This window comes from Gopherus flavomarginatus, chromosome 23 (assembly GCF_025201925.1).
Source record: "Gopherus flavomarginatus isolate rGopFla2 chromosome 23, rGopFla2.mat.asm, whole genome shotgun sequence".
Taxonomy (NCBI): Eukaryota; Metazoa; Chordata; order Testudines; family Testudinidae; genus Gopherus; species Gopherus flavomarginatus.
This window is the reverse complement of record NC_066639.1, coordinates 4,336,012-4,351,796: the sequence shown is the minus strand read 5'-3', so window position 1 is coordinate 4,351,796 and position 15,785 is coordinate 4,336,012. Positions and strand designations below refer to the sequence as shown.

Genomic DNA, 15,785 nt, shown 5'->3' with positions numbered 1-15,785 from the left:
GAGCTTAGCCACGTGGTATAGCACAGGGAGCATTTTTGGAAGTCTCCCATCCCACAACTGGGGAAAGGAAAAGGATTCTGAGGTTCTAGCACGGATTGAAGGAGGACAGTGATGGGGAATAAGGGACTCCCTCTGACTTACTCTAACTATGTCTGTTGTTACAGAGGAGGAAATGACTTTTTCCCTATCCCTGCCCTGTTCCTGCTCTTTGTTATAGTTCAATATATTTTAAGTGCGGAAAATAATAATAAAAATATCTGCTCTCCAGCACAACCTGAGGCAACATCAGAACAACTGGGAATGAAACAATTTGTTCCCCAAGGGAGAACTCGATGACTAACAATTGCTTTGAAATGGGGGAACAGGATAACCGTGATGCTCAGGGTTAGTTTAGACTAGGAAAAGTGATGGAGTTTAGGTCAGGTCAAGGGGAAAGCTAATGCCAACCACTGCACCTGGGCTGCATCTGCACTACAACTTTTTACATTAAGATCACTAACTTGAGCAGTTAACGCCATGTACAGTCCTAGTGGATGGAAGGCACAGGTAGTTTTTGACTCAGTGTACCTTGCTGGGATCAAACCTCTCTCCCCAACTTGGAGCTCATGAACATTCCTGGCTGGAGGGATACACACTCCTATGACTCAGAAGGAAAGGAGTTGATAGAAAAGATCATAGGACTGACCCCAAAGAAGGCTGATCTGCAAAAGGCAGAAGACGGCAACTTATCTGGTGGAGCTGGGACACCACGGTGAAGACGATGCAAAAATCACTTTGTGGGAATTAGCTAATGTGATTTTTTTTAAAAAAAATTCATTTTTGCCAACCCTAGTCAAGGGATTTATTACAATTCTCTCTGCTGTGCATTTTCTGATGTCTAATGAGCCTTGAGCACTGATTGAAGCTTTGCCCGCACTCTGAGCATGTGTAGGGCATCTCCCTTGTGTGGATTCTACGATGTGTGTTCAGGGTACAGCTCCGATTGAAGCTTTTCCCACACTCAGTGCATGTGTAGGGCGTCTCTCCCGTGTGGATTCTACGATGCGTGTTCAGGGTAGAGCTCCGATTGAAACTTTTCCCACACTCAGTACACGTGTAGGGCGTCTCTCCTGTGTGGATTCTCTGATGTGTGATAAGGCTTGAGTGCTGACTGAAGCTTTTCTTACACTCAGAGCATGTGTAGGGCGTCTCTCCCGTGTGGATTCTCTGATGCGTGATAAGGCTTGAGTGCTGACTGAAGCTTTTCTTACACTCAGAGCATGTGTAGGGCGTCTCTCCTGTGTGGATTCTACGATGTGTGTTCAGGGTAGAGCTCCGACTGAAGCTTTGCCCGCACTCTGAGCATGTGTAGGGCATCTCCCTTGTGTGGATTCTACGATGTGTGTTCAGGGTAAACCTCCGATTGAAGCTTTTCCCACACTCAGTGCACGTATACGGCGTCTCTCCTGTGTGGATTCTCTGATGTCTGATAAGGTTCGAGCTCCGACTAAAGCTTTTCCTGCACTCTGAGCATGAGTAGGGCGTCTCTCTTGTGTGGATTCTCTGATGTCCGATAAGGTGTGAGCGCCGACTAAACCTTCTCCCACACTCAGCGCACGTGTAAGACGTCTCTACTGTGTGGATTCTCTGATGTCGGATAAGGTGTGAGCGCCAACGAAAGCTTTTTCCACACTCAGCGCATGTGCAGGGCTTCTCTCCTGTGTGGATTCTACGATGTGCATTCAGGGTAGAGCTCCAATTAAAGCTTTTCCCACACTCAGTGCACGTATAAGGCGTCTCTCCCGTGTGGATTCTCTGATGTCGGATAAGGTGTGAGCTCTGACTGAAGCTTTTCCCACACTCAGTGCACGTATAAGGCGTCTCTCCCGCGTGGATTCTACGATGTCTGACAAGGGTAGAGCTCCAATTGAAGCTTTTCCCACACTCATAGCACCTGTAGCGTATCTCTTCCAAGTTGATTCTGCCACTTGTTATAAGGTCTGAGAGGCTACTAAAGTTTCCCTCTGGCCTCCCCTGAGTCTCACAGGCTTTTGGTTTTTCTGGGAGTGCACAACTCCTGGAAACATTCTCTTTGGATCTTCCTGATAACATTCCATGTGCTTCTCTTCGCTCAGCATCTTCCTGACGGGGTTTCTCCTCCTTATTCTCACTCACCATCCCATCACCTGATGGGAGACAGAGAGAATCCAGACACAGGTCACTACCTACACAGGAAAGAAAGAAAATCTCAGAGAGAGGAATGGAAAAAGGGATGAACAATCCAAAATATGTGTGGGAGAGATCAAACCTATCAGGAGCTGATTTTCCCCAAAACCTTCCCCAGAGGAGAGAGGAAGGGATCAGTTTTGGTCTGCATCTCACGAGAACACTCAGAGGAAAGTGAGATCGCGGAGCGACCTGCTGCCAGTTGTCAGTCAGAATAGGAGGGAAGCCATGAGTGACATCTGCCATTATGATTCCACATCTGCAGGGAACAATCCTGAACTTGGAGAGCTCACAGGGTCTTTGTAGGGCATCCCAAATGTTTCCTGCATTCCCACACAGTTGTTGAGTTGGTTTAACCAAGTCCTCACCTGTGCAGGCAGCTCTTGGAAGCACTTCTTTCTCACAGCCCTGGAGGTCTGGAACCCACGGCTCTTCCCCTCGTTCCACCTGGGAGATCACATCAGGTTTGGAAACTGGAAACCCTACTGCAGGCAAAGAAAACCAGGGAGGTCAGTAGAATTTGTGGGATACTTGTCACAAAGAATAGTCCATGGTTTTAACCCCCAGCTCATTGTTAAGCAGTAACATCCCAAGGCCAGCTTCCTTGGTTCAAAGAGGCAGGAGAGTTATTATGATTATAAATCATATTCATTACATTAGTGCTAAGCAGCAACTAACATTGGGTCCCCATTGTGTTAGGACAAATACAAACACAGAATAGTAGATGACCCATGCCCTGAAGAATTTACAATCTAAATACACAGGACAGGCACAGAATGGGATAAGGGACAGAACCCACTGTTAGAATAGAGATATTCAGGCCTGCCTGTAAAGCCTATAGTTTAAGAACTTAGGGGTATTTTTATCACTTAGCTACTTATAGGAGTATGAAAACAAAGAATCAAAATCACTGTCTGTATTTGTAATAGCCTTCTCTTGCTGTGACAGTCTGAGGCCTTGTCCTTAGGCTAAGACCTTTGGCTAAGCAGCAGGGGCAGCCATAAGCTGGGAAGCAAAGGGTCACATCCCAAACCAGTCACACTGAAATAAGGTGCTATTGGGCTGTTAGGAAGATGATCCTGTCCTGATAGTGCCCAGCACTACCAGATAAAGAAACAGATCTTAAGATGGTTAAAGAAAACTTAGTTTGATAGCAGCCTGGTTTGGCAAGAAATCACTACTCAATGCTTGTGGTTGTGAAACTCTCATTTTTGTATTCTTTTATCTTTATGGCCACCGCTTTACAATGTTAATCAGTCTGGTTCTCTAATTGTTTTTGTCTGCTGCATAATTAATTTTGCTAGGTGTAAGTTAATTAGGTAGTGGGATACAGTTGGTTAGAGAATTATGTTTCAATGTGTTAGGATTGGTTAATTAAATTTCAGTACAATGATTGGTTAAGCAAAGGTATAGCTGAGAATATTACTGTATGAACTGAGTCAAACAGGAGGGGGAACAGGAACAGGGAATGGGGAAACAGGGCAAATGCTCTGAGGCATCAGAGCTCATAGACTCATAGATTCTAGGGTCAGAAGGGACCCATGTGATCATCTAGTCTGACCTCCTGCACAAAGCAGGCCACAGAACCCTATCCATCCACTTCTATAACAAACCCCTAACCTACGTCTGAGTTATCGAAGTCTTCAAATTGTGGTTTGAAGACCTCAAGCTGCAGAGAATCCACCAGTAAGTGACCCATGGCCCACGCTGCAGAGGAAGGCGAAAAACCTCCAGGGCCTCTACCAATCTGCCCCGGAGGAAAATTCCTTCCCGACCCCAAATATGGCAATTAGCTAAACCCTGAGCATGTGGGCAAGACTCACCAGCCAGCACTCAGGAAAGAATTCTCTGCAGTAACTCAGATCCCATCCTATCCCATTCCATCCCATCCCATCCAACATCCCATCATCGACCACTGGGCATACTTATCTGCTGATAAACTAAGATAGATTGCCAAAATTAGGCTATCCCATCATACTATCCCTTCCATAAACTTATCAAGCTTAATCTTAAAGCCAGATATGTCTTTTGCCCCCACTAAACCCCTTGGAAGGCTGTTCCAGAAATTCACTCCTCTAATGTATAGAAACCTTCATCTAATTTCAAGTCTAAACTTCCTAGTGTCCAGTTTATACCCATTTGTTCTTGTGTCTACATTAGTACTAAGCTTAAATAATTCCTCTCCCTCCCTAATATTAATCCCTCTGATATATTTATAAAGAGCAAGCATATCCCCCCGCAGCCTTTTTTTGGCTAGACTAAACAAGCCAAGCTCTTTGAGTCTCCTTTCATATGACAGGTTTTCCATTCCTTGGATCATCCTAGTAGCCCGTCTCTGAACCTGTTCCAGTTTCAATTCATCCTTCTTAAACATGGGAGAGTAGAACTGCACACAGTATTCCAGGTGGGGTCTCATCAGTGCCTTATATAACGGTACTAACACCTCCTTATCTTTGCTGGAAATACCTCGCCTGATGCATCCTAAAACCGCATTAGCTCTTTTAACGGCCATATCACATTGGCGGCTCATAGTCATCCTGTGATCTACCAATACCCCAAGGTCCTTCTCCTCCTTTGTTGCTTCCACCTGATGCGTCCCCAATGTATATTTAACCTTCTTATTATTAATCCCTAAGTGCATGACCTTGCACTTTTCACTATTAAATTTCATCCTATTACTATTACTCCAGTTTACAAGGTCGTCCAGATCTTCCTGTATGATATCCTGGTCCTTCTCCGTGTTAGCAATACCCCCCAGCTTCGCGTCATCCGCAAACTTTATTAGCACATTCCCACTTTTTGTGCCAAGGTCAGTAATAAAAAGGTTAAATAAGATTGGTCCAAAAACCGATCCTTGAGGAACTCCACTAGTAACCTCCTTCCAGCTGGTAAGGGGGACACGAGGAAAACGCTCTGCGGTGTCAGAGCAGATAAGGAGGACACGCCACCGAAGACCCCAGGCCCCCTGAATCTTCTGGGCAGCCCTGGGTGACAGTCATTCTCTTGTCTCTGTTGGGTATTAGATTGATGTAGGTTACTCCCAGTGAGTCCTAAATGACCCATTCATATCACCCCATGACAGCTATGTGACAAAACCCCTCACGTCTCCTGCTCTTTATAATCATAGCAATACCAATCACAGCAGGAAACTGAGGTGTGTATTGGCATCATACAAGTATCACCAGAAGTCCCACCTCTATCTCAGACACATTGCTCACAGCCCCTGGAGAGAAAGCAAAGCACAGGAACTGGACGTTAGTCCAGCAAACACAGTGGAGGACAAGCTGCAATCCTCACACACTGGTCAAAAAGGAGAGGCATGTGGGTCCCTATCCATAGAGAGGGGCTGGCAAGAGGCCTGATACCTGAGGGGCCATTCCTTGAGCAGACCATGGAGGCAGGTCAAAGGCTTAGCTACCCCTGAACTGTGACATTGCAAAAGCACATTTTGGGGAATTAGGAAATCCAGTGACTCAGGTGAAATGGGAGGGAGAATTAAACTCCCCTAGTGGGAGGAGAAGGCTGGGGAATTAAACGCTAACATTCAGGAGCAACAGCCTCTAATTCTTCTGGAAAAGGAGAATGTAAGAAACAAGAACTGGGCTACGCAACCTCAGGAGGGACAGGCTCAAAGATCCAAGGAGCCTGGAGGAAAGACAGGTTGTGGCTGCTGCAGATGGGGATAGGGGGGACAAGACTCTCTCCAAACCCTCACTCTTCTTGACCCTGCCCTGATTTTACGATCTATGAGCTAGTCTCACGTCTTGTGGGCAATTTTATACTTGCTAGAGCTAAGATGCCATGATCAGAGTATTACTTATTATTTTGGAACATGCGTGGAGGCAAAGAGGTGAGCATAAAGAAATGGGTTATTAAGGGCAGGTCGACACTACAGCCGGGATTGACGCTCTGAGATCAATCTAGCCATGGTCGATTTAGTGATACGATTTAGTAAACGTAGCCTAAGCTTGCTACAGTTCAAGGCCTTATATTAAGTTGAGGCTTTGCGAGAGTGGTTATGCTGAAGTCTAGGATTTACCTGAGGTTTAGGTAGGGATTCAGGGTTAAAGGTCTGGGATCCCCCACAGCTCTAGATCCCCAAACGTCTCCTGCCTCCCACTGACCCACCCAGCCCACTTCCTGGGTGCCCTTCCTCCACACTCCCCTCTCCTTCTTCCCATTACTCGCAGCCGGCACCACCTCCCGGCGCCTTGGGAGCTTCTTGTGTTCCCTCTTCATCCCTTATTACCTCCTCCCTCCCTGCTGCCTGCTAGTATATGGGAGATAAGGAAAAAAAGGGGGACAAAGAAACTTGTCAAAACTTGGATGATGAATAAAGGTATAAAGTTATTACTGCTCAGGTTCTTTATAGACCCCACAGCTTCTAATAACCCAGAGGACAGGACTTCTTACCCAGCGAGGTCACCGTCTCATAGTTCTCCTGCATGACATCCCTGTAGAGGGCTCTCTGAACAGGGTCCAGAAGAGCCCATTCCTCCCTAGTGAAATACACAGCCACCTCCTCGAAAGTCACCGGCCCCTGAAAAAGAAAGAGTCCAACACTCAGGACCTGCTGCCCCACTCACAACCTCACTGTTCATGGAACAGCAGCACCAGGTAAATGGAAGCTCCAGGAGGCACATGTTAACAGAGTCCCACCCCACCTGGCCTAGAGCAGCCAGGAGGAAGAGAGAACCTTTGTGTCTCCCAGCTGACAGACGGAAGCAGGGTCATCACATTTATCACATAGCTACTAGCCAGAGCTTAATATAGGAGATGGGGCTGTGTCTGGAGCCTGCTGGTAGCTCCCTGGTAGGAATTCCAACACTCTCCAAATAAAATATATGGAAGAAAGGGGAAGTCAATAGTAAAGAATAGAAGTTAGAAGGTCAGAATTGTAGAAAGTTGGCAAGGGAAGCTAACAGAAATCAATGATCAACCAATGAAAATAAGAAGGAAGTTTTTAAAAGGACAAAATTAATCCTAACAATGGTCCAGATAACTAGAGTTTTGAAAGACCTGCTGGAGGAGCGTGGTGGACTGTTAATGTTGATTTTAATTACGACTTGGAACTCTTGGGAAATTCCAGAAGACTGGAATAAAGCTAATGCTGTGCCAATATTTAAAAAGTATAAAAGAGATGACGCAGCTAATTACAAGTTTGTCAGTCTGAAATCGATACTGGGCAAGAGAATGGAGCAGCCAATACTGGATTTCACTAAGAAAGAAAGGAGAGTTGTTAAATTTAGAAGCCTTTTTAGAACAGGTTGTTCCAGGACAACTGGTTCTAAAAAAGCTTTTAAATTTAACAAAGGCTCAGGCAGTTGTCCACCCAGCCCCCAGCCCCAGCTCACACCCCCCCTCCTCTGAATGCTCCACCCTCCTTCTCCTCCCCATCCCCTGCTTCCCGCGAATGTTCGCGGGAAGCCTGAAACAAGCAGCAAGCAAGTAACCCAGGCCGGGGGTGTGGGGGAACGGCGCGTGTGGCTCAGTCTGGCTCCACCAGAGCGGTTCCCCCTAGCCCCAGTTGAGCGCCCCAGCCGGGTCCCGTCTAAGCACCCCTGGTTCAGGCTGGTCGTGGCCGAGTGGCTCTGACCCGGCCCAGCTCCGGCCCCGCAGCACCGGTCCAGGCCGAGCAGCTCCAGCCCGGCTCGGGGAGTTGGATCCTGCGGCGCCAGTCGCGGTACCAGTCCTGGCCCCAGGCAGTGTGGTAAGGGGGCAGGGAGGGAGTGTTTGGTGGGTTGTGGGCGCGTGGATAGGGGTCAGGGCAGTCAGAGGGCAGGGAACAAGGAAATTCAAGGGGGCATGGGTCCCAGGGGGCAGTCAGGAAGGAGCAGGGGTTGGATGAGTTGGTGGGGGGCAGTCAGGGACAGAGAGAAGGGGTGGTTGGATGAGGCAGAGGTTCTGAGGGGGCATCAAGAATGAGAGGAGGGGTTTGATGGGGCGGCAGGGGGCAGTCAGGGGACAGGGAAGGGGGGGATGTGACAGGGGTACCCAGAGTGTGTGTCAAGGAACACGGGGGGTTGGATGGGGCACGGCCCCCGGTGGGGGCATGAGCCCCTCGTGAGGTGAGGAGGAAGGAACCTGTTGTTAATATTTTGGTAGCTCATCACTGGCTCCCACCCTCCCATACATCCCACCCTCCCATACATTTACTGCTTCTCTCCCTCCAAGCAGAACCCACCACCAGCTCCCTGAGAATCCCTTACCTGAGCCAGCTCCATTGCAGCCATTGCCTTCCCCCTGGGAGGATGGGATGATCTGGAGCAAAACGTGGACGTTATTCTGTAGTCTGCCAGGGTGAGAAGGGCAATGTGAGAGCATTCACACAGGGTTTCTGTCCTTTCCACATGTCGATTCCCCCCAGGATTTTCCCTGCTAATGGACATTCTAGGTTCTGCCACATTGGGAAGCAAAGAGTGACCTTATTCCAGAACAGATCTAGCCTCCTCCTACCAGGATGTAACCCTCTGACCCATAGTGAAACCCTCCCAGCAGCAGAGTCTCTCTGTTACACTTCTCAAGTTTGCGGGCGATACCAAGCTGGGAGGGGTTGCAAGGACTTTGGAGGATAGAACTGAAATTCAAAATCATCTGGACAAACTGGAGAAATGGTCTGAAGTAAATAGGATGAAATTCAATAACGAGAAATGCAAAGTACAGCGCTTAGGAAGGAACAATCATACAAAATGGGAAATAACTGCCAAGGAAGGAGTGCTGTGGAAACAGATCTGGGGGTAATAGTGGATCAGAAGCAGAATCTGAGTCAACAGAGTTATGCTTTTTTTGCAACAGTAAGTATCAATTGGGGATGTATTAGCAGGAGTATTGTAAACAAGATACGAGAAGTAATTCTGCCGTTCTACTCCGCACTGATTAGGTCTCAACTGGAGTAGTGTTTCCAGTTCTGGGGGCCACATTTCAGGAAAGATGTGGACAAAATGGAGAAAGTCCAGAGAAGAATAACAAAAATGAATAAAGGTCTAGAAAACATGGCCAATGAGGGAAGATTGAAAAAAACTGGGTTTGTTTAGTCTGGAGAAGACTCAGAGGGGACATGATCACAGTTTTCAAGTACATAACAGGTTGTTACAAGGATGCCAGAGAAAAATTGTTCTTCTTAATCGCTGAGGATAGGACAAGAAGCAATGGATTTCAATTACAGCAAGGGCAGTTTAGGATAGAGATTAGGAAAAAAACTTCCTAACTGTCAGAGTGGTTAAGCACTGGAATAAATTGTCTAGGGAGGTTGTGGAATCTCCATCACTGGGGATATTTAAGAGCAGGCTGGACAAACACCTGTCAGGGATTGTCTAGATAATATTGAGTCCTGCCTTGAGCACAGGGGACTGGCCTAGATGACCTCTCGAGGTCCCTTCCAGTTCTATAATTCTATGAACCAAAGGCCAGAGAAGAGCAGAATCAAAGGAGTCACTCTGGGGAATTCTCCCTGTCACTGTTCCCAAGACAGCTCTCTCAGGTTTACAAAGCTGTTTGATGCTCCAGCCTTTATACAGTCTCTCCTGGCAGTGCCCCTTTCATGGGCTGGGCCTAGTTTTAGCTTTTGAGAAGCGTGACCCCTGGGGCTCTGAGACTGGGCCTTCTTGCTTCAGCATATCTTGTTTCTTTCTGTGGCCCCCCAGTGAGTCCAAATAAATAGATACTCCTGACAGAGACTGTGAACATGAGAACGTCAGAGCTGCCCACTGCATCAGACCAATGGTCCATCTAGCTCAGTGGCCAATGCCAGGTGCTTCAGAGGGAATGAACAGAACAGGTAATCATCAAATGATCCACCCCGTCACCCATTCCCCGCTTCTGGCAAACAGAGGCTAGAGACACCATCCCTGCCCATCCTGCCTGTGACACTGGCAGATGAGGAGTTAGTTCTTGCAAAAGCCCCCATGTCTTCATTGAACAGGGACAAAAACATAGCTGGAATCAGTCTGACTCACCCATGTTAGTATTAGGAACTAGGATTATAAGAATGTGTTTACACTTTATTGAATGCTTGTGAGTTGCTGACTGGGTTAATATCTGACTAGTTGCATTGTGAGCCTCTGTGGCTCTGTAAATTACCAGACAGGAGAGAGACTTTACCTAGGTGAAGTGCTGACTGGCAACCGAATGCATTACATCCTGCCTGGCAGGAAAGGTCCATCAACACCAGAGAGACTATTATGGGATGTTAAAGACGACAAAAGACTGTTGTGCTCTTGACTTCCCGTTAGCTCAGTTTGCAGCTCACAGCACATGGCAGGAAGGGGATAAAAAAACCCATACAGAAGGAACTGATTATCTGTATGTTGCTTGGACTCTGGGGAGCAAAGATTCTAGGCATAAGCAAGAGATCCCGAGCTGATTAGCCTGGTTTAGTGCTAAGGAAGATATAGGGCTTGCTTATTATAGAGGCTTCTATTACCTTTTGAAATTTAAGACTGTAACTTGTCTCCATCTATAGGATTACCTGTTTTAACTTTGTAAACAACTCTCGTTTCCTTTTAAATAAGTCTTAATACAGGTTATTACAGGACTGGCTACAAGTATTGTCTTTGCTGTGAGATCTAAGATTCAACTGATCTCCGTAAGAGACTGGTCCTTTGGGACAAGGTCAGGCGTGACAAAGCCCTGGCTGGGATGATTTAGTTGAGGCTTGGTCCTGCTTTGAGCGCGTGGTTGGACTAGATACCTCCTGAGGTTCCTTCCAGCCCTGATACTCTATGATTCTATGACTGGCAGTAACCTGAACATTGCTGTGATTCGTGGGCTAAGGCAACAGTTCTCAACTAGGGGTCCTGGGCCCGCTAGGGGCCACTAGCAGGTTTCAGGGCGGGCGCCAAGCAAGACCAGTATTAGACTCACTGAGGCCCAGGGGAGAAAGCTTAAGTCCCAGCGCATGGGGCTGAAGTCCAGGGCCTGAGCCCGACCACCCGGGGCTGAAGCCAAAGCCTAAGCAATGTAGATTAGTGGGGCGCCTGAGGCATGTCACCCCGAGAGAGGAAGAAAGTGCTCAGAGGACTCAGCCAGAAGGTTGAGCTCTGACACACTACTGGCTTAGAGGGTCTCTGCCAGTCAGGAAGGGCTAGCAGCGAGGGAAAACTGGCAACTGATGGTTGGAGGTGTGAAGAGGTTTGGGGTATGGTGGGGGAAGAAGCATCTGGGACTGGATAACCGGGGGCTGGGCAGTCTCCATAGGGGACACTTGCTCCTCCTGTGCCCTTTCCACATCCTCTTGTGAGTAGAGAATGACCACCCTGTCCCCACCCCCAGAGGCAGCCGTGTCTCAGGACTCTCCCAAGTTCCACCCACTAACTCTCTTCCCATTTGGGGTAGAGCTCGGGGCAACAAATTACCACCAAGATGAACCCAGCTGAATGCTGCTTGTTCTGGTGCCACAGGGGCCTCTGGTGGGTGAAAGGCAGAACTGTAGCACTTCTCAGGCAGAATGTATCTTCTTCATGCCAAAAAAAAAGAAATTCTGAGCTGGACGTGAATTCTGTGCATACGCAGTGGTGCAGAATTCCCACATGAGTAATTCACACCTGACACAAACATAACCTGCTCACTCCCGTCTCTTCTCCCTATGGGTCGAGTCCCAGAGCTGCTGCTGTCATTAATGCACACAGGCTTTCACTCCTGTTAGTGCTGGCAAGACCCAATCCAGTTACAGGACTGAACCCTTATTTTCCTAGCACCAGGGACAGTCTCAGCTGAGGGGGAGGTGAGATGGGGAGAGAGTACAAAGGGGAAAGTTGTTGTACCCATGTTGGTCTCATGATAGCAAATAGGTATTTTTAATTAGTTCTAAAAAAATTACCTCACCCACCTTGTCTCTCCAAGAGATCTGAAAGTGGCAAAGGAGACAAACAGGAAGACAGAGCTCAGGACCCTAAACCAAACATTTCAAACTCCTGGAAGAAACTACATTTCCCTTCTACCCCTGGGTATGTTTGGATCCTATATGAGGGACCACCCCATTCCCCTCACAGCAGCAAAGGGAGACTGCAGCCAGCCCCAGATGATCCTTCCCAATCCTGGCATGTTTGTTGTGACAGTTTGTGTGTGGCGGGTGCACGGGCTGGGTACAGCTGGACCCATCTGCAGATTGGAAAGTCAGGGCAACTCTAGCACAGCTTGGGGGCTGTGGGCAAAGGGAGCAGTTCTGGAGCTGGGTCTCTGTCCTCTCAAGATCCCATGGCACATGGCTCTGGCAGCATCAAGTGGGTCTATCACTGCAGGGGAAGATTGGGGAACTGTCTGAGATCAGGGTGAGAACTGGAGGGGAGGGTCCATGCTCAAGAATGGGGGATGGAATTCACCTCCCCACCCCTCTGCAGAGCTCAGCAACTAGGGATTTATCCAGTGAAGTGAATTTCACTCTGGGTGACTTTGAGTCAGCCACGGAAAGATCCTTGGGCCTTAGGTTCCACACTGGCCACAGGAGTTTACTAGTTCTCCCTCCCCAGACGGCCGGGGGCAGCCAGGGATAATTAGTGGGTTATGGGAATTAGAAGATGAAAATTCACTAAGAACAATGATATTTCTGTGTTTATTATTAAATCCCCAGACTCCCACCAATCCCCATCCTCCTTCCGATGAGCTATAAATATCTAAAGGACTCAGCTACTGATCCTGCAGCCAGTTCCTGCCCTTCCCCACTTTCTAAAGCAGCACTTTTAACACCAGGGCAGGGAAACATGTAAATACTTTGAACCAAATTCCAGAAGCTGCTGAGCATGGAGAAGTGAAAATGAAACCAAGGTTCCATTTCTCCAAGGACCTGGCCCCTAGTGCCAAACAACAGACACTCCCCAGAAATCTGAAATGGCCACTTCATAACTGACAAAACGTTAATAATCTGTTCATTTCTGGGAATTACCAACAAGAGAAACAACCCAGTTACGGTGATATCCTGAGGAAAAGATCTCATGTGTCTTTAGATCATACCCATTTGTAACCTGGAACTTTATACACTAAAATGCCCAATTCATAGCCCTACGGTGATTACCTGGCATCACTACAGGGTAGAATTAAGGTTGGGTCCCTTAGCTGTGAATTTCCATCCCCTAACATATTGCAATTGCGGTTAAATGGGTTTGACAAAATTCATTTTGTCTATTTCTTTCTTTTAATTTCAACAGATAGTGATATTTATTTTTAAGCCCTTTTTTCAATGTTTACAATTTCAATGTTCAGAGTTGTGGGAAGTTATGGGAGTCCTCTGACAACAATTATTTAATTATAGTAACCGCTGAGATTCCAAAAGCCAAATCATATAACTCTTCAAAGAGGAATTGTCAATGTCACACCCAAAATATACAGTGTAAATATCCTTAAATCAAACTCCACTTTTTCCAGAAGCATTTCTGTATATTACTTATACAAATATTTTTTCATGTGTGTCTGTGTACAGTGAAATCAGCATTTGCTGCAATTTATTCATAAAAATCTAATCATTTCAAACATAATTTTAAGTAATGAAGTACTTGAATTCTTTCACTTCCTAGACTCGAATGTTTCATTTCAGGATAATTACTCCCTCCCTGTGATGTATTTTTCTCTCAGTACCATAACCCTCTTGTGATGTAGCTCTTGTCTGGGTTCTCTCCTGAGGCCAGTGGCATTATGATCAGAAGGTGACACATTGACATATGAGCAGAGACACATGGAGGCGGGTGGAGGACGAGGTAACATGGAGCCTACCAGGGTTGAACATGGCCCTAAGAACAAACACCCTCTCAGCCTCTCCTCTCTCCCACCTCCCAGAGTCAGTAACTGGGATAAATCGTTCCTTGAAATCTAAATAGCCCCAGTTTGAGAGACTGTGATTAACGCAGGTACCTTAGGGGCTGCTGCACCAACCCCCTGCCTGGATGAGGAGGATGAAGAATAGCAGTAAAAATGGGTTAGGCTGGGAGAGGGCACAGCTGATGTGAGACTGGGAGCCAAGTTGACCAAGAGGCCAGAACTCAGGGAGGGTTTAGGAGAAGTCAACAGCTCTGGGTAGAGGCATTTCAGTGTATTTTCCCCATTAACCATTCTGCCATGTTTTTTATTTAGAAACTTTTCATTCCCACCTAAACACCTTGGAGCTAAGCTGGGTTGATGCATTTCCACTTACAGTGGTACAGTTTTAATTAGGTGTTTAATCAGATGCTCATGCAACACGAAGCAGTGAATAATGGGTGTGCTTTCATTCATTAACTTGACTGTGCTGGGCATCACTTTTAAAAAAAGATGGTGTGAGGAGTGTCAAAATTTTAGGCATTAAGAAATGGTACGTAGGTGTTAGTTCCTTTCTCATGCGTTTCTCTCCTTATTTTAATGGCAGTTTTGAATTAGTATTAATACAATGTTCTTTTAACAGCAGTAGGGTCCTTTTGTATAATTGTTTGCAAGATTTCAATGGATATTGCGAACCAACTGTCTTAACCTTTTATTTTGAGATTCCAAAATACAACCCAGCGCACCTCTCCTGAACGACTGCAAGCCCTGGCCGGTGACATGTTCCTTAGAGAGCAAACACCTGATGAGCCTTTTCACCCTAAAAGCGCACATTTGGCTCTTTGACATTGCTTTATTCGCCCCGCCAGAAAATGCTAAAGGGAACCCAGTCATTACACCCGACCGTCACTAGGTACAGTTCTACCAGCTATGGACCAACATTCAAATGGTTCTGTTTGTTTATCTTTCATTCAGCGTTGCAATTCTAAGATCCTATTTAAAAACTGGAAGTGAAATCACTGAAGCAAGTTAAGAAGAGAGCGGCATCGGGCATAGGTGGGGGTAAAACAACAAATGGAAAGAACCGACTATGCAAAAAGGAACATAGCAAACTATCAGAGCCCCAGACCTCCGTCCAACTGAACCCACCCCAGCCAGGCATATTAAGCTGGATCTCTGAAAAATTGCCCAGCCCGTCTGGCAGTGAACGCTGCGTGTTACAGACAGAGCTACAGTGTATGCGTCTGCTCTGCTGACGTGCTGCTTGGGTACGGAATGCACCACAGCCACAGGGAGCAGAGACATGGACTCCTACAAAACACATTCCCAGATACAACTCCAATGCCGCATCTCCCCCACCTCCCCACTGTCTGCCATCCCCTCCCCTACCTCCACATGGCCATTCTCAGCCTATTGCTAACTCCCAGCCTTCAGCACTATAAATGAATAAAACATGGTGTTACAAAAGGTGGACTGTGCCACAGAAACCTGATCTGGACGTGAGTGAGGTTCTTGATACAGTTCCACATGGGAAACTATTTGTTAAATTGGAGAAAATGGGGATCAATATGAGAACCGAAAGGTCAATAAAGAATTGGTTAAAGGGGAGTCTACAAGGGGATCATATTGAATGGTGAATTGTCAGGCTGGAGGGAGTTACTAGTGGAGTTCCTCAGATCAGCCTTGGGACCAATCTTACTCAACACTTTTATTAGTGATCTTGGCACAAGAAGTGGGACTGGGACACAAAGCCGAGAGGGATTGCCAATATGGAGGAGGACAGGAAAATCATACAAGAACATCTGCATGTCCTTGAAAGCTGGAGTAATAGAAATGGGATGAAAATGAACAGTGCA

General features: G+C 46.9%; 1 protein-coding gene across 1 annotated transcript; it reads right to left on the bottom strand.

The window, feature by feature from the left end:
- Positions 1–816: 816 nt before the first annotated feature.
- LOC127039406 (gastrula zinc finger protein XlCGF57.1-like) lies at positions 817–12,099 on the bottom strand. The gene is made up of 6 exons (XM_050933134.1): positions 12,023–12,099; positions 11,559–11,659; positions 8,415–8,497; positions 6,619–6,745; positions 2,574–2,690; positions 817–2,204 (listed from the first exon to the last, which is right to left on the bottom strand). Exons 3-6 carry the CDS (start codon positions 8,436–8,438, stop codon positions 829–831), a joined length of 1,644 nt encoding a protein of 547 aa, XP_050789091.1. The 5' UTR covers positions 8,439–8,497; positions 11,559–11,659; positions 12,023–12,099; the 3' UTR covers positions 817–828.
- Between the last annotated feature and the right edge of the window lie 3,686 nt (positions 12,100–15,785).

Coding starts and splice junctions, on each gene's coding strand:
- LOC127039406 (XM_050933134.1), bottom strand. CDS start 8,438: ATGGCTGCAATGGAGCTGGCTCAG. Junction 2,691..6,618: donor TGAGACGGTGACCTCGCTGG/GTAAGAAGTCCT, acceptor CTTTGCCTGCAG/TAGGGTTTCCAGTTTCCAAA. Junction 2,205..2,573: donor TCCAAGAGCTGCCTGCACAG/GTGAGGACTTGG, acceptor TTTCCTGTGTAG/GTAGTGACCTGTGTCTGGAT.